General features: G+C 47.4%; 4 protein-coding genes across 8 annotated transcripts; 3 read left to right on the top strand and 1 right to left on the bottom strand.

The window, feature by feature from the left end:
• Positions 1–608: 608 nt before the first annotated feature.
• LOC120453057 lies at positions 609–1,591 on the top strand. Of its 3 annotated transcripts, XM_039637581.1 has the most exons (4): positions 623–749; positions 822–1,054; positions 1,117–1,305; positions 1,360–1,591. In XM_039637581.1, exons 3-4 carry the CDS (start codon positions 1,169–1,171, stop codon positions 1,583–1,585), a joined length of 363 nt encoding a protein of 120 aa, XP_039493515.1. In that variant the 5' UTR covers positions 623–749; positions 822–1,054; positions 1,117–1,168; the 3' UTR covers positions 1,586–1,591. The 3 variants fall into 3 exon arrangements, with proteins under 3 accessions (XP_039493513.1, XP_039493515.1, XP_039493514.1); XM_039637579.1 differs by having other exon boundaries at positions 609–745; positions 822–1,305; XM_039637580.1 differs by having other exon boundaries at positions 822–1,305.
• Positions 1,592–1,730: 139 nt separating this feature from the next.
• Positions 1,731–2,800, top strand: LOC120453058 (protein takeout). The gene is made up of 3 exons (XM_039637582.1): positions 1,731–1,863; positions 1,921–2,404; positions 2,462–2,800. Exons 1-3 carry the CDS (start codon positions 1,794–1,796, stop codon positions 2,682–2,684), a joined length of 777 nt encoding a protein of 258 aa, XP_039493516.1. The 5' UTR covers positions 1,731–1,793; the 3' UTR covers positions 2,685–2,800.
• A 138-nt stretch (positions 2,801–2,938) lies between these two features.
• Positions 2,939–3,683, bottom strand: LOC120453061. Its single transcript, XM_039637586.1, has one exon. The coding sequence runs from the start codon at positions 3,681–3,683 to the stop codon at positions 2,991–2,993; it is 693 nt and encodes a 230-aa protein (XP_039493520.1). The 3' UTR covers positions 2,939–2,990.
• A 1,581-nt stretch (positions 3,684–5,264) lies between these two features.
• Positions 5,265–23,974, top strand: LOC120452036 (dynein beta chain, ciliary). 3 transcript variants are annotated; one of them, XM_039636087.2, is made up of 29 exons: positions 5,265–6,070; positions 6,672–6,824; positions 6,880–7,091; positions 7,163–7,404; positions 7,479–7,761; positions 7,826–8,091; positions 8,151–8,602; positions 8,730–10,306; positions 10,544–10,816; positions 11,078–11,107; positions 11,246–12,187; positions 12,277–13,323; positions 13,425–14,137; positions 14,376–14,728; positions 14,808–15,631; positions 15,702–16,063; positions 16,124–16,280; positions 16,341–16,460; positions 16,560–17,789; positions 17,862–18,031; positions 18,096–18,593; positions 18,656–19,166; positions 19,228–19,398; positions 19,465–19,781; positions 19,848–20,262; positions 21,198–22,199; positions 22,277–22,425; positions 23,292–23,424; positions 23,602–23,974. In XM_039636087.2, exons 1-29 carry the CDS (start codon positions 5,347–5,349, stop codon positions 23,764–23,766), a joined length of 13,491 nt encoding a protein of 4,496 aa, XP_039492021.1. In that variant the 5' UTR covers positions 5,265–5,346; the 3' UTR covers positions 23,767–23,974. The 3 variants fall into 3 exon arrangements, with proteins under 3 accessions (XP_039492021.1, XP_039492022.1, XP_043862254.1); XM_039636088.2 differs by lacking the exon at positions 11,078–11,107; XM_044006319.1 differs by lacking the exons at positions 5,265–6,070; positions 6,672–6,824; positions 6,880–7,091; ... (6 more) ...; positions 11,078–11,107; positions 11,246–12,187 and having other exon boundaries at positions 12,350–12,445; positions 12,724–13,323.
• Positions 23,975–24,023: the final 49 nt, after the last annotated feature.

The raw sequence follows: 24,023 nt of genomic DNA, 5'->3' as shown, positions 1-24,023 counted from the left end.
TCTGTCCGTCCCCCCGTCCGTTCATTACTATGCAAAGTAGTCTCCCAGTTTCCAAAAGTGAGAGGAAAGTGAGTTTGAATGGGTTGATGATACCACTATATATAATATATAAAATAATCGAATGTCTTAAAAAGATAATATTTAATAGGGTTTTTCAATTCGGTTTAAAAGAGTATTTTTAATATCGCTTATATCTTCTACAAATATTTATTTCATGTATGCTATAGGAGCGAATTCGGTTGTGCAGTCTGTCTCAATAATTCAGAATTTGAGCCTGTTGATGTGGTAAAAATAACGAGCTGATACTTTAATAGAATACTTTTCAAACCTTCTAAAAATTCTTCAGTCAGAAAGAAATAAAGAGCGTTCAGATTGTCTAAAGGTTTAAATTAGATTACCAATAAAGATCGTCCTTAAAAATGATATTAAAGTTACTAAGTGCAACTGGATTGCAATTGTACAAATCATCATCGTTACAAATAAAATTGATTTTCATTGAATATTTGAAATATCTCAAGTTGAAAATGCAAATAGGACAAGTTGAGCTTTTGAGCAAACCGGTTGCACTAAGCGCACAACTAAGTTCTAGTTATTGTTCCGCCTATGGTTTCAAATCGAAGTCGTCGGCTGAAGGCAATAGAAGTCAACATGGAATACTAGTGGCGCAAATGTACAACAATGAGAGATACATTGAGCGTTCTGGTGCTCCTTCAGATCATCGGATCGTTGCAGGGCCAAATGCTGCGTAGGTAACAAAAAAGGGCATTGCGTTACTGTGCTTTTAGGAATAATCGATTTTTTATTATTACTCGGTGCCCCAGCAAAGGAAATAAAAAAGTGCCACTTTGGAGATTCTAAGTGCATCGTTAATTCTATGAATTCCGTAATAAAGTATTTCCCGAAAGGCATTCCGGCGATCGGACTAAAACCCATTGATGTGGTGGACATTAGGAACTCGAAGTTTTGGAATGATGAAATGGTAGGCGCCTTCTGGCTAAAGTTCGATCTGTTCAATCAAGTGAACTACGGCTTCGAGAACACGACGATCACAAAGGTGAGTGGGTTCGATGAGAATCCCACATCCAGCTTGATTGAAATACACGGCCGGATACCCAGTCTCATCCACAAGGGCGACTACTTTAGCACAGGAAGAGTGTGGATTGTACAGATGAACTCCACGGGAGAGTCCCTTTCGGACTTTCAGAACTTTCGCTTTGTTCTTAAGCTGAAGGTCATAATGGAGTATCGGAATAACAAGCGCTACTTGAAGATATACGAACTAACCCCTTTCGTGACCATGGACCGGTGAGTTGAGCCCCCATGTAATCCGATATAAACTGACCAAGAATTGCCTTACAGATGGGTGTTCTGGCTAGACAACTTTTTCGAATCAAACACGGATTTGACGATAGCCATTAATCAGGTCTTCAATCTGCACTGGGTTGAGTTTTGGAACGAGCTGGAGCCCAAAAACCTGAAAATATTTTCGGGTGTGTTTCTCTCAGTTTTCGAGGATATTTTCAAAAAGGTTTCATACGATGACATGTTCTTACCCATTTCCAAAGAGTTTGAAGTAAACGATTGAAGGTTATTAAAGCTGTTTTATTAGAGACTTGAAAGGACAAAGATGAATATTGCTTGAAACCGGTTGCAGCTATGAATTAGCATTACATTCTTTATTGTTGATAGTTGAAAAGCTCCCCTTAGATCAGGTTCTAAGCATTCGAGTTCAGTTTACTATTTCGTGACCGAAGCGTTTATTGTTTCACAGTCAGTTGAATTACGCTATTGCAATGGACAAGTTGATTTTGGTGGCTTTCCTGTGTTGCTGCATTCCAGTTATAATCTCGGGAGCAAGCTTACGTGCGTGGGTGTCCAGTGCCAAGTTTATCTGATTTTAACCGAGGTAAACATTTCCAGCCGAAGATGTTGAGAAGTGCCACTTCGGAGACTCAAGTTGCCTGGTCAGAAGTATCAATGCATTGATTCGTCACTACCCCAAGGGCATCCCAGAGATAGGACTCCCGCCGCTGGACGCCTATAACTTTTCCGATTCCATCATTTTGGAATCCCCCGGTCGCGGTCCCATCTGGATAGACTTTCAAATACGGAACAACGTGAACAAGGGATTCAATAATGCCACAATCACCCACGTCGAGGGCTTCCTGTACGAGCCCAATGAAAAGCAAATTGTGCTGAAGGTCCGTTTGCCACGCCTCCTGCATGAGGCCACCTACGACATGAGTGGCAGGATTTTATTATTCACCTACAACACCACTGGGACGTTGCAATCCGACTTTCAGAACTTCCGGATTACCTTGACCATCAAGACGTTGGTGGAGTACAGGAATGACAAGCGCTACCTAAAGGTTTACAGTCTGGTGCCCAGCCTCGACTTGGATCGGTAATTGGATGGCAAATGGCCAGAGTTCCCTGATTTACCTTCTACTCCAACTTCTAGATGGATCATTTGGTTGGATGGGCTGTACAAGGAAAACACGGACATAACCATTTTCATGAACAAGGTGTTCAACGATAACTGGGTGGAGTTCTGGAATGAGTTGCAGCCCGGCCTAGTCAAAGCCTTCACCAAAGCCTTCACTGTCCTGCTAAACAGGGTGTTCGAGAACGTAGCCTACGATGATATGTTTCTTCCTTACGTAGACACTCGGTCGTGGTCCTAGTACCACCGCCTACCTAGGTAGGATTGAACTAAAGATGGGGTTCAGAGAAGAAAACCTGTAAATATGGTGCAAATATATCATTTGATCTTTTAGTACATCTCGATATTAGCAACCTATCTATTGATGTTTTTCTTTACAGTGCAATATTAATGATATGTTTTTATGTTTAAGGTTTGTAGAACCCAGAATCCCGAATCCCCAATATACGTGAAGCTTTTCATTGCATCCCACAAAATTTATTAACTTAAATATTTCCGCCTGCTCTGATATCCAATATATGATCTCCCAATAATGCAATAAATGCATTTAATTCGATTTTTCTTTGCCGAGCTTGTGGAACTCTCCGTCTTCCTGAAGCTCGTCGTAGAATATATGATCGTTGTATGACTCATCGCGGTGGTACATATGTTGAAGAGCTTTGGAACTGGTGCCTCGCTTGGACTTTCGATGGTCAGCATACAGCTTCAGAAGCTTCTGCCGTTTGTGGGTGCGTCCCAGGAATTGAAGGGGACTAGTCACCTCCTCCATCTTCACTTTGGAAGCAGCCCGATCAACCGGAGTTCTAATATCCGGCGCTTCGCGAACTTTTTCCTGGCGTTTACGACGCTTTAGACTGCGTCTCCTGGCCGGCGGTCCTAATGGACGCAGAACTATCCGGAATGGGACCATGTGAAAGTGCTTTTTGGGCTTTGGCTTCTTCGGACTTTTTTTCCACCTGTCTTGGTACTGGTCCACCACGCTGCAGGTTTGCATGTCCCGCGCCTTGGGAATGCCTCCATCGAGCTTTGGTGGACACTGCAGTACATAGTACAAATCGCTGAGCTGGCCTCCATCCAGAGTGCTGATTTCCTGGGAGTGGGAGTCGAAGTCCGGGTCAGAGTCATGGGCAAGCAGTAACTGAGCAGCTGGCACCTTGTAGTAGGCGAACATGTTGCGCTCCACCACGATGGCTACACTGAGCTGCTGGAGTAGACCCAGTCCCAATGCCAACTGCCACATGGTTGCCAATCAACTGGTTGGAGCCACCGACTCTGGCTTCCGTTTATAAGCTTATTGATTTTCAGGCTTGGCTGGCTGCTTGCATAAACGTGGTGCGGTTTTTGGGGTCTGGAGTTCAGTGAACCATCACCTATCACACAACACCCAAAGCACGAGACACATTCCGCGACCTAGGCCTTGTTCAATCTCAGATGGAAATGGAAAAGTGGAAAAACTTTTACACCCGGAAGTCATGCAATTATCTGTTGCTCTCTAGTCATACTTATGCACCTTGTTGCCATCGTGGCAACAGGTGACTTTTTTTGTTGACAACCACCTGTTAATCGCGCTTGCGCTTGGAGTTTCCATAACAAGGGGTTACAAATTATGGGAACTACGAATGATTTACCTGGATGGTGTTACCTGAGGCTTTCCCCTGGCCAACTGTTGCGATTCTGAAGCAACAGTTCTTGCCGTGTTTGGAAATCATTTATCCCAACCATTCGCGGACAGGTGCTTGATTGCCTTTTTTAGTCTTTTGCGTGTTCAGTGAGGTGCATGTTGCAGATTCAAATTTTATTCTGACATCTAATTTTTCTTTGGAGGTAAAATGAAGGAGTCAAGTGTACATCATTTACCTATCGATTTGGACACCCTTTTATTAAAGGTCAAATGCAAGAGTAGAGTGTACATCGACATTACTTGCGTAAACATTATGGTCGTTTTGGTTGCAAACTTTCAAAAGATTTCAATTACATTTCCAAAGCAAAGTCACGTCCTCTTCGATATATTCACACAATACTAAGCCACAATTAATATTCATTGACTAATGTGCATATACACTTAATCAATTAGCACACAATCAATCAAAGCAAAGTGTGCCAATCAAAGGCACTTAATTTGAAAATGGCGAGCTTTCAGCCATTAAACGGAATTAGGCGCAACAAATGGTCATTTACTTAGCAACCAACCTGACAACGGGTTTTATGGCACAGGGGAAATAACAAACAGTAGGCACTGGGCCCTGAAGGATTTCAGGGGAAAAATCAACAAATCCTTAGCAACGGGTCCTGCCACGATCACTTTTGCACCTGAAAGTGCGTGTCAAGTCGTCAGCGGAAATAACAATCAATTCAGTCGCTTACCAGCAGCCGAGGTAAGCAGTCGCAACCGGAAAAGAAAAACCTGCGGAAGCCCCCTTTGGAAACCTCATTCAACACATATAATATATACAACAAATTGCAAATTAATTATCTAATCATATTACTGATAGCCAATATGTGTAAAGTGCTTATTACTACTAAAATTTTGTGATTTTGCTGGTTCTCCAACGAAGTAGCTGAAGCTTTGCAACCATTAGCGTTATGTAACAAGTTTATGTAACATGCTGAAAAGTTTTTTAAATTGAAAGTACCCAGTTTCACTAAGTTATTTTTTATAGAATCAATGAATATTATAATAATATATTTCGTTATGCCGAAAAATTCCTATTGATTTGCAATTTTAATCGATTTTATATACTAGTTGTTAGTGGTAACAAGGTCAGCCAAACACTCAGATATGCATGTGCACCTCGTCCCCACAGCAAACAACAGACAACAGCAATAACCAGACAACCACTGCAGGAGCAGAAGCACCAAAGCAACCGCCCCACCCACAGCCAACCACCAGCGAGTGGGTAGCGATGGAGCCCTCCACCAGCGCCGAGGCCGCAGCAGCGGCGGCAGCTGGTGGCCCGGATCCGCGCCTGGAGCTGATGGGGTCGTTTGTCATCAAGTCCCTAAAGCTGAAGCCGGAGAAGTGGACGCGTGTCGTTACGGTAGAGGAGCACAAGGGCATTATTAAGGAGTTTCTGGACAGGAACACCCCGGTGGTCCTGATTATCATCCTTACCCCAGCTGCCCAGCTGGTGCCCTCGACCACCTTTCCACTGTCACAGCTGAAGAGCAAGGGCGTGTACTTTATCAAGCGCTATGCATTGCCAATTCCTCGGGAGGATTGCGGCAACTTCATCATCTACGGGGATCTGGCCACCCGCACTATTGACCAGTTGTCCGCATTGGTGGAGGAGGTACTGGTGCCCCTCCTGTCCAACGAGGACAATTATCGCAGCTGGCCCATCATGGTGGCCCAGGATGTCCAGAAGCATGTGCACAGCCTCAAGAGCACCGTGCACCAGGTGAAGGGTCAGGTCAGCGGGGAGACCATCCTGGCCATGCCCGTTGGTGTCGAGAAGATCGTGAAGGCGGCCAAGGAGTTGGTCGAAACGGAGCAGTGCCAATTCGATCTGTACCTGAAGAGCGCCATCGAAGGCGTCGTCATCAAGTGGGCCACCCAGATCCACGAGGTCATCAAGGAGAGTCCCTCGAACGCCTTCGCCAATGGCCAGAATCCCACTCCGCACACGGGTGAGTACGAGTGGTGGTGGTCATGGTGGCACGTGTGGTGGTTTTATTTTTGGCTTCCTTCATTTATTATTTATTGATAAAATTCACGTCTCCCCATATCCTAGCAACCCCGAAATTTGCATGTTCATACTCATCCAAAAGTTTTGTCTGGCTTTACTATCTTGCTTTACTGTTCACGAATGACATTCCGCGTGCAAGCAATATGTGCTTTTGATACTATTGCCGTAGGACTTGATGGGTTTTCGCCCCTATTACGCGTTCACATTTGACATTGACAATTGAGTGGAATGAGTTAATAGAATGGCGGAAACTAAGGGCTGGATTTACCTAAATCCGCTCCGAAGTTCACGGGTTCTTCAGAACTTAGAGCGGAAAAACAGTGGATAAAACAATAATATTAACAAGAAAATAATTTGTGGTGTTTTAATCACACTGTTCATACCTTACCATCATTCAATTATCTGACTTTATATGTACCGTATCGGCAAAATGATCCAAAAAGTAAATCCATTTTAACAAAAAAAACATCTGATGTGCAGAATAGGTTCCTTAATTAATTTAATTGGGCTATCTCCTTCGTGCCATCCGTATTCCCTGACAGAGTTTACATTTTGGAACAATCGCCTCAAGAACCTGTCATTCATCTACGACCAGTTGCGCAACGAGCGCATTCGTGCCATGGCCCTGATACTGGAGTACTCGATGAGTGCCTACCATCCGTGCTTCCAGACCCTCTTCAAGAACGTCGTTACGGGTGAGTGTAGTGCCGCGAAACGTGAGCTTAGCATGCCAATCGGTGATTTCCGCAGCTCTGGCGGAGGCAAAGGACATAACACTCTATCTGAACCCCCTAAAGCGCCCACTTCAGCACCTGGAGGAGATTGATTTCGCCGAGTGCAAGCCGCTGCTCATTCCGTTCATGAACACGGTGGGCATTCTGTGGGGCAACTCACGCTACTATTGCCAGTCGGCGAAAATAACCGTGCTGCTGCAGGAAATATGCAACTTGATTATACACCAGGTGGGTGGGAAGCACCAGTGCTCCAGTGGAGACTGAGGCACCCGACATCTGATATATTTGATCGATTGCAGGCCAAGAGATACTTGGATCCCTCGTCCATATTCCACAGCGATATCGACGAGGCCATGCAGCGACTCACCCTTTCCATTCAGATACTGAAGTTCTTCCGAGAGCTATTCGACTACTACAAGGAACGACTGGCCACGTTCTTCACGGAGCCCGAGGAGCGGCCGCCGATTTTATGGACTTTTCATCCAAATTCAGTTTTCAAGCGCTTTAATGCCTTCCTCGAACGCCTCACAACAATTCAATGGTTTGTAGTTTGTTGGACATATTCACTTTAGGGATGCTTTAAGGTTGCTGCTACTTATCTTTAATTTCGCCAAGGTTCTTCTTTACTGTGATTGAATTCCTGAAATTAGAGAAAGTCGAAATCGGTGGGCTGCGGGGTCGCCAGCTCAGCACTCGCATCACAGATGTGTACGTGGAGTTCAACCAATACTTCACGGCCTTTGCCTCGAAAAGCTATGATGTCCTCGATCCAGATGATCACGAGTTCGATGAGGACTTCAAGGGCTTCCAGACCCGCATCCTCGAGCTGGATATGAAGCTGGCGGCCATTTTGTGCCAGGCCTTTGATGATTGCCACAACCTGGAGAGTATTTTCAAGGTATCACGTGGAGTTCACTAGAATATATTTATGTTTTTACTGATCTGCTATGACTATCCTTTAGCTCATTAGCATTGTTGGCAGTGTGCTCGATCGACCAAAGATCAAGGAGGAGTTTACCCAGCGATATGCCGAAATAGTGCGCATGCTCGATGACGAGATGACCATCTGTGAGTCCATCTACGACAAGCAAATGGAACTGAAGAAGCTGGGCGACAACCTGTATCCCAACTACAATTGTCCACCAGTGGCCGCCTTCATCCGCTGGTGCCATCAGCTGGAGACGCGGATCACGGCTCCAGTCAAGAACTTCAAGGCATTACAGCATGAGTCAGTTTTCTAACCACTCAAAAATGAACACCGTTCCATCAATCCCAAATCTGTTGCAGGATCACCAAGACAGAGAAGTCCCAGGAAATCGTTGAGCGCTACGAGGTGCTCATGGTGAAATTGGGTTCCTGCAAGACTCAGTTCTTTGATGACTGGGCCGGCCAATTGGACGGACAAATAGAAGAGAATCTGAAGAAGTCCCTCATTGCGCGCGATCGTCGCCACAATTCGCTGATCCTTAACTTCAGTGCCGCCTTGTTTTCCATTCTGAGGGAGGTGCACTACATGCAGCAAATGAAGATCGACGGAATTCCCCAAATTGCCATCGACTTTGCCGAAAAGAGCGACGTCTTCCGATCTTATACTCTCAACCTGGAGAAGACCATTGATTGGTACAACAGCATACAAGAAGGCAGTTCACCGGTGGAACTTAGACTGATCGAACCCGAGATAAAGATGATTGACGATCTGGTTGAGATCGGCGTGAATCAGCTAGTTTGGAATTCGTCAGGTGCGCCTCTCCAGTCAAGTGATAAATTTAGCTTTTATTAGAGATCCAAACGTATTTTATTACGCCTAATATAAGGGATAATTTCTTAAAAAAACATTTGAACTTAAAAACACCTTGTCTCTTGCAGACATTCTAAGTTACCTCGATAAGCTACGCAAGCCGGTGGCTGCTCTGCAGAATCGCATGGACCACACCCAGGGAAATCTCCGCCAGATCCGCAAGATCATGGGCGTTTGGGCCAAGCAGCCTCTTTTCGAGAGGCGGGACTGCAAGAAGGACACTGTCCTCTCCATAGACGAGCGTCCGGATCGAACATCCAAACGATACGCGGAGATCCAGGCAGCTTCGATAGAGATCCACAAGCTGCTGCAGGACAACATGCTGCAGTTTGACATGGAAAGCAAACAGGACGACGCAGTGTGGCTGAGTTACGTGGACTTTGTGGATAACATCGTTTACGAAAACATCCTAAAGACGGTAGGCGTGAGCGTTGGCTATTTAGCAGAGAATATGGATCCGGAGAACAACTATGCTCCTTTGTTCGAATCCCGTCTAGAGCTTGTTGAGCCCAATCTCGTGTTTGTGCCCTCGCTGGATCCCGAGGATCCCATGGGCTTCAACAACATGTTGATAGAACTGATGCGAGACATCATGAAAATGGGGTCCTTGATCAAACGTCTAAAGCCCAATGAGAAGCGCAACTATGTGGAGATGATAAAGGAAAACCAGGACATCATCGATATGCGCCGCGAAATATTGAACGGTGTGGATCTGGTGATGGAGGAGGCCTCTCGATTTTGTCGCCAGTTCGAGCGGTACTCGTATCTCTGGCTTGACGATCGCGAGGAGTGCATGGAGTACTTCCTCGAGTACGGACGAACGTTGGATCCTGATGAGATTGAGCTGATTTTGATTAACGATCCCAATCAGCCGCCACCGCAACCCTGCCAACCCACGATCGAGGCTTTCAGGGAGCAGATCGACAACTACGAATCCCTGTTCAACGAGATCGAGGACATTGGTCCTTTCCAGGTGTTCAGTTCCTGGTTCCAGGTGGATGTGCGCCCATTCCGTCAGGCCCTGCTCAATACAGTTTGCAAATGGGGCAACATGTTCAAGGAGCACCTGGTCACCACAGTCACCTCCAGCCTGATGAATCTCAGTCACTTCATTCGCAAAGCCGACGAGGGTCTGCTGCAGACGGTGAAGGAAAAAGACTACGAGGGTCTAGTCAGCATCATGGCGTACCTGATGCAGGTTAAGGAACGGGCCGCCAAGACGGACGAGATGTTCGAGCCCATGCAGGAGACCATTCAGCTGCTGAAGTACTATGACATGGATATTCCCGAGGAGGTTAACGTCCTGCTGCAGGAGCTGCCGGAGCAGTGGGCAAACACAAAGAAGATCGCCACAACGGTGAAGCAGCAGGTGTCGCCTCTGCAGGCCACTGAGGTGGTCAGCATCCGGAACAAGATCGCCCTCTTCGAGAGTCACATCCAGCTCTTCCGGGAGGTCTTCAAGACGTACGACTTCTTCCGATTTGATTGCTACAAGCCATATCTCCTGATGGACCGCATCAACGACGATATGTTCCTGTGCGAGAGTGAAATGAGGGACATTCAGGAGTCCGGGAGCTTGTTTGAGGTCAACATTCCAGAATTCAAAGTCCTGAAACAGTGTCGCAAGGAGCTGCGCATGCTGAAGGTATCTCTTTTACTTCTAGAACTTCACAAATCTGAATTTGCTATCTACCACTTTATATATACCATTTTATCTGTGCATGTTTAATCTACTACTGTACTAAATTTATGCATGCCACATGTGGAACTTTGAGCTTTTCTTTTTCCCTCCCCCCAAGTGATTTACTAACCCTAATCGTAATAAATACCCTAATCCGTACTAATCCCGTTATTGTTCCAATAATTCTTTGAACTCGCTCAGCAACTGTGGGACTACGTCAACATCGTGGCCACCAGCATCGATGATTGGAAAACGACGCCGTGGCGCAAGGTGGACGTGGAGAACATGGACATTGAGTGCAAGAAGTTTGCCAAAGACATACGTCTGTTGGACAAGGAGATGCGACCGTGGGACACCTTCATAAACCTGGAGTCGACGGTCAAGAACATGCTGACCTCGCTCCGAGCCGTCGGGGAGCTGCAGAATCCAGCCATTCGGGAGCGTCACTGGAACCAGCTGATGAACTCCACCAAGGTCTATTTTGTGTTTCCTTTTTGAATGGTTATTTTGTTTTTCAACTCTTAAGCCAATCCCAGCCATTTGGACCGATGTAAATAATCTGTGTAAATCTTTCCACTTCCCTAAGCACTCGAGCTCCACCAATTGGGTGCTCCATTGTATAGCAATACCGTTTTAATCGTTTTCTTTCCCAAACTCGTTTCGTTTCCGCTTGATTTCCGGGATACTGTGCCCGGCCCAAACTGTACAGTTCTTGTAAATACCATTTCATTGCAGAGTTTGGCCGCCCTGCCCAAGGAAGTGACCGTAAGTGGCTAGGCCAAGTCCAGCGCATGAGCAGTCGTAGTAATGTAGTAATATCCGTATTAGTAATAGCCACTGTAGTTGAATTCTGCACCCCGAAATGACACCGATTTGCATTGCTTAAATGTGATCCTCTTGTAGGTCAAATTCATCATGGACCACGAAACGACGCTGGCCGAATTGTTGGGCCTAAATCTGCATGAATGCGAGGAGGAGGTGAAGAACATCGTCGATAAGGCCGTCAAGGAGATGTCCATGGAGAAGATCCTGCGGGATCTGAATACAACGTGGACGGTCATGGAGTTCGACCACGAGTTGCACCCGCGTACCGGCTGTAACCTCCTAAAGGCTTCGGAAGAACTCATAGAGACGCTTGAAGATAATCAGGTTTGCCTACAGAATCTAATAACATCCAAGTACATCGCCCATTTCCTCGAAGAAGTGTCCACTTGGCAAAATAAGCTTATGATCGCCGATCAAGTGATAACCGTATGGTTTGAGGTGCAACGCACTTGGACCCATCTTGAGAGTATCTTCATGAGTTCGGAAGACATACGCAAACAGCTTCCCGTCGATTCGGATCGATTCGATAACATTGACGCCGAGTTTCGCGTCCTCATGGATGAGATGTCCGTATCATCGAACGTGGTGGCATCCACCAATCGTTCCGGCCTAATCGAACGCCTGGAGCATTTGCAGAAGGAGCTTACGCTTTGCGAAAAGGCATTGGCAGAGTACTTGGAAACGAAACGCTTGGCTTTTCCTCGCTTCTACTTCGTGTCCTCGGCTGACCTGCTGGACGTGCTGAGCAACGGCATCCAGCCGGAAATGGTCACGAAGCATCTGACCAAGCTCTTTGACTCGATCGCCCGCCTGAAGTTCAACCGCGACGAGTCCAACGAGATCAACACGGCGTCGGGAATGTACGCTAAAGATGGTGAGTACGTGGAGTTCAACGAGTTGGCCAGCATCCGAGGACCCGTAGAGGTCTGGCTAAACCGTATCCAGGCGGCGATGCGTGCCAGTCTGAGGCACTACGTCATGGAGGCGGTGATTGCCTACGAGGAAAAGCAGCGGGAACAGGTTAGTCCTATTCGAATTATCGTCTTATTATAAGAATACGAATTTTATGAAGTGCTTAAAAAATTAACAAATTTTGTTCTTTCAATTAGTGGTTATTCGACTACCCTGCCCAGGTGTCCCTCTGCGGATCGCAGATCTGGTGGTCCACGGAGGTGAACATCGCCTTTAGCCGGTTGGAGGAGGGCTACGATAACGCCATCAAGGACTACTACAAGAAACAGATATCGCAGCTCAGTCTGCTCATAACGCTTCTGCTGGGTGAGCTTAGTAAAGGCGATCGTCAGAAGATAATGACGATATGCACAATTGATGTGCACTCTAGAGATGTGGTCGCCAAGATGATTCAGGCCAAATTGGATTCGGGCTCCGCGTTTATGTGGCAATCGCAGTTAAGACATCGCTTCGACGATGTGGAGAAGGACTGTTTTGCCAATATTTGCGACGCAGAATTCCAGTATTGTCACGAATACTTGGGCAATACGCCACGCCTGGTCATAACGCCGCTCACAGATCGTTGTTACATTACACTGACCCAGTCCCTCCACCTCGTAATGGGGGGTGCTCCAGCCGGGCCAGCCGGAACCGGAAAGACCGAGACCACCAAGGACTTGGGACGCGCCATCGGCATCTCGGTCTACGTCTTCAACTGCTCCGAGCAGATGGACTACCAATCCTGTGGCAATATCTACAAGGGCCTGGCCCAAACGGGTGCCTGGGGCTGCTTCGACGAATTTAACCGCATCACTGTGGAGGTGCTGTCGGTGGTTGCTGTTCAAGTGAAGTCCGTTCAGGATGCCATTCGCGACAAAAAGGACAAGTTCAACTTCATGGGCGAGATGATCAGTTGCGTGCCCACGGTGGGCATATTCATCACTATGAATCCGGGCTACGCGGGCCGCACGGAGCTACCGGAGAATCTAAAAGCCCTCTTCCGGCCTTGCGCCATGGTCGTACCGGACTTTGAGCTTATCTGCGAGATAATGCTGGTGGCCGAAGGATTCCAGGACGCGCGAGTCCTGGCCCGCAAGTTCATCACCCTTTACACGCTCTGCAAGGAACTGCTCTCTAAGCAGGATCACTACGATTGGGGCCTCAGAGCTATTAAATCTGTGCTCGTGGTGGCGGGATCCCTTAAGGTGAGATTTCTAAAGTATATTTAAAGTATATATAATACGGACAATTAACTACCACAGAATAGTTTGATATTTTATTGCCATATCTATTTTAACATTTCCAGAGAGGTGATCCCGGTCGTCCGGAGGAGGAGGTGCTGATGCGCGCCCTCCGAGACTTTAACATACCGAAAATCATCACGGACGACATGCCGGTGTTCATGGGGCTTATCAGCGACCTGTTTCCCGCCCTGGATGTGCCCCGCAAACGTGATCAGGACTTTGAACGCACCGTAAAACAAGCGGCCTCCGATCTCCTACTACAACCAGAAGACAATTTCATACTGAAGGTAGTGCAGCTGGAGGAGCTGTTGGAGGTACGTCACTCCGTGTTCATCGTTGGCAATGCGGGCACAGGGAAGACCCAGGTGTGGAAGACGCTGCTGCGCACCTACCAGAACATCAAGCGGAAGCCGATTTTCAATGACTTGAATCCAAAAGCTGTGACCAATGATGAACTTTTCGGCATTATCAACCCGGCGACACGTGAGTGGAAGGACGGCCTGTTCTCGGTGCTGATGCGGGATCAGGCAAACATAACGGGCGATCAACCAAAGTGGATCGTGCTCGACGGCGACATCGATCCGATGTGGATCGAAAGTCTCAATACCGTGATGGACGACAACAAGGTCCTCACATTGGCCAGCAACGAACGCATTGCGTTGACGCCTTCGATGCGTTTGCTCTTCGAGATCTCCAACCTGAGAACAGCAACGCCGGCAACCGTATCCAGGGCTGGCATCCTGTACATAAACCCCCAGGACTTGGGTTGGAATCCGTGAGTATTGGGAGTAACTGGGATTCACATACTCTAGATTCTCTTTTCTAGAGATCGAATCTCTCACTAGTTTCTTTATTATTCCAAATTGGCCATTGCTGTAACGTAGCTCATATTCTCGCTTTGCATTCCTCTCAAATAGCTGGAATCGGAACTTTCCTATCTTTCTTAGAACATGTTTTATATTTCCATATAAGAACTATACGAGTTCGTTTCACTAACCGATCTCTCTTTCCAGCTATGTAACCAGTTGGGTTGAAACGCGTAAAATTCCAGCCGAAAAGTCCAATTTGGTCATGTTATTCGATAAGTACATACCGCCTTCATTGGAAACGATTCGCGTGCGTTTCAAGAAGATCACGCCTGTCGCCGAAATGGCACACATTCAAATGCTGTGCCATCTCCTAAACTGTTTTTTAATACCAGCGAACACGCCGGCCGACTGTCCAAAAGAATGGCACGAACTGTACTTTGTTTTTGCCTGTATTTGGGCCTTCGGGTCGGCTATGTTCCAGGATCAAGCCATTGACTACCGCGTGGAGTTCAGCAAATGGTGGGTAAATGAGTTCAAAACTGTTAAGTTCCCGCCAGGTGAGTGCCGACCCTCGAATATTTGACTCAGCCCACAAAACTTTACCGAATACTCCCCTGCTGCATTTCAAACTCCAAGGTGGAACAGTTTTCGACTACTTTCTGGACAGCGAGACGAAGACTTTCCTGCCCTGGACTGAGAAGATCCCCAAATTCGAGCTGGACTCGGACCTGCCGCTGCAGGCTGTCATCGTGCACACCTCCGAGTCGATACGCCTGCGTTTTTTCCTAGATCTCCTGATGGATAAGAAGCACCCGGTGATGCTAGTGGGGAATGCCGGCTGCGGCAAGACCGTACTGGTGAACGAGAAGCTTCAATCGCTTTCTGAGAATTACGCTGTCACGACAATACCATTCAATTACTATACCACGTCCGAAATGTTGCAAAAGATCCTCGAGAAGCCGCTAGAGAAGAAGGCGGGTCGCAACTACGGACCGCCCGGCAACAAGCTGCTCTGCTACTTCGTGGACGACATCAATATGCCGGAGGTGGATGCCTACGGAACGGTCCAGCCGCACACGTTGATGCGCCAGCACCTGGACTACGGCCACTGGTACGACCGGAACAAGCTCACTCTGAAGGACATCCACAACTGCCAGTACGTGGCCTGCATGAACCCCACCTCCGGCAGCTTCACGATCAATCCGCGCCTGCAGCGCCACTTCTGCGTCCTGGCTGTGAGTTTTCCGGGCCCCGAGTCCATTACGGTCATGTACTCGTCCATCCTGGCACAGCACTTCGCCAACGCGGAGCAGAAGTTCACTCCGATCGTGACGCGGATGACGCCCAACATTGTGGCCGCCACGATCGCTCTGCACAACAAGTGCTTGCAGGTCTTCCTGCCCACGGCAATCAAGTCGCACTACATCTTCAATCTGCGCGACATCAGCAATGTCTTTCAGGTGAGTTATACAATTGTGGATGGTTGGTGGGTTTTTGTGTAACCCCCCGTTGTGGCTAACCCCCTTCCAGGGATTGCTGTTCAGTTCGACAGAGTGCTTGACGGGCTCCACAGATCTTATACGCTTGTGGCAGCACGAGACACAGAGGGTGTACTCGGATAAGCTAACAGACGATAAGGACATCGATAGCTTTACCAAGATGCAGCATGACATTGTTAAGAAGTCATTCGAGGAAATAGACGAATCCGTCATATTCGACAAGCCGAATATTTACTGTCATTTCGCTGGAGGAATTGGTGATCCTAAGTACATGCCCATCAAGGGTTGGCCTGAGCTTCACAAACTCCTTCAGGAAGCAATGTCATCGTATAATGATCTAGTCGCTGCCATGAACCTGGTGCTATTCGAGGATGCGATGATGCACGTGTGCAGGTTGGATACACCATTATAGTTACTCCATTTCACATTCTTATCGCGCTACTTCTACTTCAGGATCAATCGCATTTTAGAATCACCGCGTGGCAGCGCCCTATTGGTTGGTGTTGGTGGCAGCGGGAAACAATCTCTAGCGCGCTTGGCAGCATTCATATCCAGCTTGGAGGTCGTGCAGATACAGCTAAAGAAGGGCTACGGAGTCAATGACTTGAAGGTTTCCCCATATACTAGTTCTAAATTAACCTGCCTAATCCTAACTATCTACCCATTGCAGAATGAATTTTCAGGACTTTATCTGAAGGCCGGATTGAAGAACGTTGGCATTATGTTCCTAATGACGGATGCACAGATTCCCAGCGAGGATTTCCTCGTCTTGATTAACGATATGCTGGCGGTAGGTTTTTACTAAATAGTAATCAAATGCCCTACATAGTTCTTACTACACATATGTCCTTCAAGCCAAAGCTGTAATCCATTTGTAATCCATTTTCAGACTGGCGAGATTCCGGACTTGTTTCCCGATGACGAGATTGAGAATATTATCGCAGGGGTTCGAAATGAGGTTAAAGGCGCGGGACTTGTTGATACGCGAGAAAATTGCTGGAAATTCTTCATCGATCGTGTGCGCAAGCAGCTAAAGATAGTTTTGTGCTTTTCACCAGTGGGTTCGACACTGCGTGTTCGGTCGAGAAAATTCCCGGCCATCATCAATGCCACATCCATCAATTGGTTCCACGAATGGCCTCAGGAGGCACTCATATCGGTGGCGATGAACTTCCTCGCCCAGAACAAGGTGTTGCCAGAGAACCACCGCGATTCCGTGGCCAAGTTCATGGCCTACGTCCACACATCGGTCAACACCACGTCCAAGGTGTATCTGCAAAATGAGAGGCGCTACAACTATACCACACCGAAAAGTTATCTGGAGCAGATAAACCTCTACATAAAACTACTCAACCACAAGAACGAAGACTTGCAGAGCAAGATCGAGCGTCTGGAGAATGGACTGGAGAAGCTGCGGTCCACTGCCCTCCAGGTGGCCGACCTGAAGGTGAAGCTCGCCGTCCAGGAGATCGAGCTGAAGGAGAAGAACGAGGCGGCCGACGCCCTGATTGAGATTGTGGGCATCGAGACGGAGAAGGTGCAAACGGAGAAAGCCGTGGCCGACGAGGAGGAAATGAAGGTCGCTTTGATAGCCGACGAAGTCAGTAAGAAGCAGCGGGACTGCGAGGAGGATCTCCTCAAGGCAGAGCCAGCTCTAATGGCCGCCCAGGATGCACTGAACACCCTGAATAAGGCGAATCTCACTGAGCTGAAAAGCTTCGGCTCGCCGCCGGGCGCCGTCACCAATGTGACCGCCGCCGTGATGGTTCTGCTCTCCCAGGGTGGCAAAGTGCCTAAAGATCGCTCATGGAAAGCGGCCAAAATCGCCATGGCCAAGGTGGACACGTTCCTCGACTCGCTGATCAACTACGACAAGGAGAACATTCACCCGGAGATCACCAAGGCTATCCAGCCCTATCTCAAGGATCCGGAGTTCGAGCCGGAATTCGTGCGCTCCAAGTCGGGTGCAGCGGCTGGTCTGTGCGCCTGGGTCATAAATATCATCAAGTTCTACGAGGTCTACTGCGACGTGGAACCCAAGCGTAAAGCCCTGGCGGCGGCGAATGCGGAACTAGCCGCTGCCCAGGACAAACTGGCTGGCATCAAGCGGAAAGTGATGGTAGGACTCGGACTCACTGACGGACTTTACTTAGACGATCTCTCTTAATACCAAACTCTTTCCGTTATATAGAGCCTCGAGGAGCAACTGGCCAAACTGACGGCGGACTTTGAGAAGGCCACTGCGGATAAGTTGCGATGCCAACAAGAAGCGGATGCCACCCAAGCCACCATTGCCCTTGCCAATCGCCTGGTGGGCGGTCTGGCCAGTGAGAACGTACGGTGGGCCGAAGCGGTCAACAAGTAGGTATCCTATGCACTTATAAGGAAACTATCATACCTAATGGCTATGTTTATCCTAAATCAGCTTCGTCAAGCAGGGCATTACATTGCCCGGCGATATTCTACTCATCACCGCCTTTATTTCCTATGTCGGCTGTTTCACGAAAGGATTCCGCATCGACCTTTTACTCAAGATGTGGACACCCTTTTTAAAGAGCATTGATCCGCCCATACCCACAACTGAAAATCTCGATCCCCTCTCGCTGCTGACCGACGACACCACCATCGCCATTTGGACCAATGAGGGCTTACCCAGCGATCGAATGTCCATAGAAAATGCCACCATCCTGTCCAACTCGGATCGATGGCCACTGATGATCGATCCCCAGCTGCAGGGAGTTAAGTGGATCAAGCAGAAGTATGGCGAGGACCTGAAGGTGATTCGTCTGGGTCAGCGCAGTTATCTGGACATCATTGAGAAGTCCATCAATGGGGGCTGCAATGTGCTAATCGAGAATATCGATGAGAACTTGGACCCAGTGCTGGACTCTCTGCTGGGTCGAAATCTGATCAAGAAGGGAAAGTAAGTGGGAAGGTCTTGGATGTGGCTGTAAAGCGAATTCCTTACTTATCCAACTTATTTAGGGCTATCAAAATTGGAGACAAGGAGATCGAATACAACTCTAACTTCCGTCTGATCCTGCACACCAAGCTAGCTAATCCGCACTACAAGCCAGAGATGCAAGCACAAACCACACTTATCAACTTCACCGTTACACGCGATGGACTAGAGGATCAACTGCTGGCGGAAGTGGTGAAAGCCGAGCGCCCCGATCTGGAGGAGTTGAAGGCGGATCTCACAAAGCAACAGAATGACTTTAAGATCATGCTGAAGAAACTGGAGGACGATCTACTGTCGCGCCTTTCGTCGGCGGGTGAGAATATTTTAGGTGACACGGCGCTGGTGGAGAACCTGGAGACCACGAAGAGCACCGCCTCCGAGATCGAACAGAAGGTGGCCGAGGCGAAGATAACCTCTAAGGAGATCGACAAGGCCCGAGAATACTACAGACCGGCGGCGGCCAGAGCCAGTTTGCTTTACTTCATTCTAAACGAACTAAACACTATCAATCCGATATATCAGTTTTCACTGAAGGTTGGCTATAATGACTTCAAATCTCGATGGCATTATTATTCTGCGTTTCCTTTATTTACAGGCGTTTAGTGTAGTGTTCCAAAAGGCCATAGCCAAGGCTGAACCTGGCGATACTTTGGATTTGCGTGTCTCCAATCTGATTGATTGTATAACGTATTCGGTGTTTCAGTACACTTCGCGTGGTCTTTTCGAATGCGACAAGCTCATCTTCGCCTCGCAAATGACATTTCAGGTAAGACCTATCCTACAACCATCGCAGTGTTAAGTACTTCAATGGCTTCTTTCGATTCTCGATCAGATTCTTCTTATGAACGAGGAGGTAACATCGGCGGAACTGGACTTCTTGCTCCGCTTCCCGATCAAGCCACATGTGACAAGTCCTGTGGACTTTCTGACCAATCAATCGTGGGGCGGAATATGCAGTCTAGCGTCCAAAGATGAATTCAGGAACTTGGACCGCGACATCGAGACCTCCTCGAAGCGTTGGAAGAAGCTGGTTGAATCTGAGCTACCGGAAAAGGAGAAATTCCCTCAGGAGTGGAAAAACAAAACGGCTCTACAAAGACTTTGCATGATCAGGGCCTTAAGACCTGATCGCATGACATATGCTTTAGCGTACGTAAACTCTAGTAATATATATTCCATTCCGGATATATGATAATTAACTTACTTTCCGAACAGGGACTTTATTGAGGAGAAGCTTGGATCGAAATATGTAGAAAGCCGCGCCATGGAGTTCGCTAAATCGTACGAGGAAGCAAGTCCCTCCACCCCCATATTCTTCATCCTCTCGCCAGGTGTAAACCCACTCAAGGATGTGGAGGCACTGGGCAAACAAATGGGCTTCAGCATGGATTTGGGTAATTTCCATAATGTGTCTTTGGGACAGGGCCAGGAAGCCATAGCGGAGGCCGCAATGGACACGGCTGCCAAGCATGGCCACTGGGTGGTCCTGCAGAACATCCATCTGGTTAGGAAGTGGCTGCCGGTGCTGGAGAAGAAGCTCGAGTACTACGCCGAGGACTCGCATCCGGACTATCGCATGTTCCTGAGTGCAGAGCCAGCTTCGACACCTTCTGCCCACATAATACCGCAGGTATGTCCATTTGTTCTAAATTGGTACTCATCTCTATACTGACAGCCATTCTTTGCCATAAAATTGTTAATTTCATCATTAGATACAAAATAACACATTTTCTTTAGTGGGTAGTTCCCAAACGAATATATACGGATTTTCCTTCAATTTAAAAAACAGTATTTTGTGTTCAGCCATTTTATATTTATTAGAGGGGACGATAAATATATATGTATATATACTTGATAGAATATATATACTTTCTAGGGTCGAAAACGCTTCCTTCTATCTGTTACATACTTTTCAACGAATCTATGATACCCTTTTACTCCTGATAGCAGATAAAAACAAGAGAGAATGCTATAGTCGAGTTCCCCGACTATCTGATACCCGTTACTCAGCTAGTGGAAGTGCGAAGGAGAGTCTTCAACACTGACAGTTTTTGGCGGTTTGTGGGCGTTAGAGCGGGCGTGGCAAAAAGTTGTTTGGCAAATCGATAGAAATTTACAAGACCAATACAAAAATGAAAAAATATAAAAACATTTCTTAAAAGTGTGGGCGTGGCAGTTTTGGGCGGTTTGTGGGCGTTAGAGTGGGCGTGGCAACTTGAATCGACAAACTTGCGCTGCTTCTATGTCTCTGAAGTCTGTATGCTTAATCTCAACTTTCTAGCTTTTGTAGTTCCTGAGATCTCGACGTTTATACGGACGGACAGACGGACGGACAGACGGACATGGCCAGATCGACTCGGCTATTGATCCTGATCAAGAATATATATACTTTATATTGCCTGCTACATACTTTTCAACGAATCTAGTATACCCTTTTACTCTACGAGTAACGGGTATAATAACATAAGCATTATAGTTTTTCTCATAAAGATTATATCAATATTAACATGCTTAAGCTATTATTTCGAGTATTTCAAAACTAGTTGATTTTCCCATCGCTTTCAGGGGATCTTGGAGTCATCAATTAAGATCACCAACGAGCCTCCGACTGGAATGTTGGCTAATCTCCACAAGGCGCTGGATAACTTCACCCAGGAAACACTCGAGATGTCGGGCAAGGAGGCAGAGTTCAAAGCCATCCTTTTCTCACTCTGCTATTTCCACGCTGTGGTCGCTGAGCGTCGGAAGTTTGGGCCCCAAGGCTGGAACAAGATCTATCCATTCAACGTGGGTGACCTCAACATCAGTGTGTCGGTGCTGTATAACTACCTGGAGGCGAACGCCAAGGTGCCTTGGGAGGATCTGCGCTACCTGTTCGGCGAGATCATGTACGGAGGTCATATCACGGATGACTGGGACCGAAGGCTTTGCATCACCTACTTGGAGGAGTACATGCAGCCGGATTTGGTGGATGGCGAGCTCTTTCTGGCGCCCTCATTTCCCGCTCCGCCCAACACGGACTACCAGGGATACCACACCTACGTGGACGAAATGATGCCGGCGGAATCACCTTACTTGTATGGACTGCATCCCAATGCGGAGATTGGGTTCCTAACCACGCGTGCGGAGAACATCTTTCGCACGGTGTTCGAGATGCAGCCCCGGGATGCTGGAGCCGGAGGAGGGGCAACGGTGACCCGCGAGGACAAAGTCAAACAGATCGTCGATGAGATCATCGAAAAGCTGCCTGAGGAGTTTAACATGGTCGAGATCATGAACAAGGTGGAGGAGCGCACGCCGTATGTGATAGTGGCCTTTCAGGAGTGCGAGCGGATGAACTTCCTCACCAGCGAGATGAAGCGCAGCCTGAAGGAGTTGGACTTGGGCTTAAAGGGTGAATTGACCATTACATCGGACATGGAGGTGCTGGAGAATTCACTTTTTTTGGATCAAGTGCCGCCCATTTGGACGCAACGTGCGTATCCTTCGCTCTTGGGTCTCAACAACTGGTTCATAGATCTGTGCCTGCGTCTGCGCGAACTGGAGACCTGGTCCACTGACTTTGTAGTGAGTAATTCGTATTACTAATTTGGCTTAAGAGAAATCCCTAAAATCGCTAAAATCTCTAAAATCCCTACCCATAGCTACCCTCTTGCGTCTGGCTGGCTGGGTTCTTTAACCCCCAATCCCTGCTCACGGCCATCATGCAGAGCACCGCCCGCAGAAATGATCTGCCGCTGGACAAGATGTGCCTCCAGTGTGACGTGACCAAGAAGCAGAAAGAGGAATTTACGTGAGTGCCGCTCCCATTGCCACGCCAATTCCCAATTGACTCTGGAGGTGACCCCTTCCCGGGAATGTTTACACTATCATTAGCATGAGGTGCTTTTCATCAATCTGATATTCGATATCGTCACAGATTCCAAGACTATTTTAATAGTTTATTTATTTTCGAAAAGCAAAAAAGTGAAATTTATCCAAAGAATTTGTCTGAGGATAGAGGTTCGTTTCCTTCTAAAATGGAAAGGTCTTAATTAAACTGAGCCGCATAGAACACAAATCTGTCACATTAATTGGTGGTATTTACTGTACCATTCTAGCAAATGACACTTATTTGTTTAATCCCTCAACATTTCAGTGAGGAAAGAGATCCGCCCATCCTTGAATTGGCCCTACAAATTTCCCAAATATAATCTCCTGCTCCGCTCGACCCTATTTGCTCAGAGCTAGCTCAATCCCAATCGCATAATGTAATGTTGTGACATGTAATCATCCCTCCAATCTGGAAAAAATCCAGCTGCGGCCAATGGCCAGCGAGTGTGTTTAAAAATAGGCACAATGCTATTTCATAAGAGCTAATTTTAAACCAGCACTGGAGTATAAATATGTGCGACTTATTAATAGACCGCAATTACAATTGTCTATTTACTCAACGGCTGATTGGGCTGTTGAGCTGATTGCTTATTAAGTGGCGCCCCGCCAGCCACGTTTCACATGGCGACGCTGGTGGGAGAACAATGGAGATCCGTCGCGCCGTCGTCGGAATTAATATGCATCTCTGCATGGAGATTAGCATCGACACCCGCCCCTCTAGTTGGCTCTGGGCTAGCCCTGTAGCTATCTATAGTCGCGGTATCTAAGATGATCTTTTAATTGCAGGACGGCACCGCGCGACGGCTGCTGCGTGCATGGGATCTTCATGGAGGGCGCCAGGTGGGACATCCAGCAGGGGATCATCATGGAGTCGCGCCTCAAGGAGCTCTACCCTTCCATGCCGGTGATTAACATTCGGGTGAGTTTGAAATGCAAATCGGGCAAATGCTAAAATCCGCAAATCGGCGAATCGAGGGCGGATCTGTGGCGTCTCAGTGCTGGCGCATTTTGGCATAAATTCGAAAACTAGATTCCAATCCATTATTCTACTCCACTGAATGCGATTCCGATTCAATATAACCTCTATGTACCGCAGGCAATCACCCAAGATAAGCAAGATCTGAGGAACATGTACGAGTGCCCGGTCTACAAGACCCGCACTCGAGGCCCCACCACCTATGTTTCCAACTTGAATCTGAAGACCAAAGACAAGCCCGGCAAATGGATTTTGGCCGGCGTAGCGCTGCTATTGCAGACCTAGACTAGATGTTTAACTAAACTTATTTATCTAGCTTAAACAACTTCCTAGTTTTTTCTATTTCACAACGTAGAACAATAATAGTAATAAGCTAGACCAATGTACCAAGTTTTACCGTAGACACCAAGTTTGACTTTCGATTTCTTCTATAGAATGCACCGTTTTAACAATAAAACACCTCCTAAGTAGACTTGCCTTAGGCGCACTAGCATAAAACCTAAAAAAAATGCAGAACTTATTTTGAATGGAGTGGGGAATTA

The sequence above is a fragment of the Drosophila santomea genome, chromosome 3R, assembly GCF_016746245.2.
Source record: "Drosophila santomea strain STO CAGO 1482 chromosome 3R, Prin_Dsan_1.1, whole genome shotgun sequence".
NCBI classification, from domain to species: domain Eukaryota; kingdom Metazoa; phylum Arthropoda; class Insecta; order Diptera; family Drosophilidae; genus Drosophila; species Drosophila santomea.
Note: the sequence above shows the minus strand (reverse complement) of the source record. Positions and strands in the feature narration are given on the sequence as shown.

Coding starts and splice junctions, on each gene's coding strand:
- LOC120453057 (XM_039637579.1), top strand. CDS start 679: ATGAGAGATACATTGAGCGTTCTGGTGCTCCTTCAGATCATCGGATCG. Junction 746..821: donor GTTGCAGGGCCAAATGCTGC/GTAGGTAACAAA, acceptor TCGGTGCCCCAG/CAAAGGAAATAAAAAAGTGC. Junction 1,306..1,359: donor CCTTTCGTGACCATGGACCG/GTGAGTTGAGCC, acceptor ATTGCCTTACAG/ATGGGTGTTCTGGCTAGACA.
- LOC120453058 (XM_039637582.1), top strand. CDS start 1,794: ATGGACAAGTTGATTTTGGTGGCTTTCCTGTGTTGCTGCATTCCAGTT. Junction 1,864..1,920: donor AATCTCGGGAGCAAGCTTAC/GTGCGTGGGTGT, acceptor AAACATTTCCAG/CCGAAGATGTTGAGAAGTGC. Junction 2,405..2,461: donor CCCAGCCTCGACTTGGATCG/GTAATTGGATGG, acceptor TCCAACTTCTAG/ATGGATCATTTGGTTGGATG.
- LOC120453061 (XM_039637586.1), bottom strand. CDS start 3,683: ATGTGGCAGTTGGCATTGGGACTGGGTCTACTCCAGCAGCTCAGTGTA.
- LOC120452036 (XM_039636087.2), top strand. CDS start 5,347: ATGGAGCCCTCCACCAGCGCCGAGGCCGCAGCAGCGGCGGCAGCTGGT. Junction 7,762..7,825: donor ACCTGGAGAGTATTTTCAAG/GTATCACGTGGA, acceptor ACTATCCTTTAG/CTCATTAGCATTGTTGGCAG. Junction 22,200..22,276: donor CCTGGTCCACTGACTTTGTA/GTGAGTAATTCG, acceptor CCCTACCCATAG/CTACCCTCTTGCGTCTGGCT.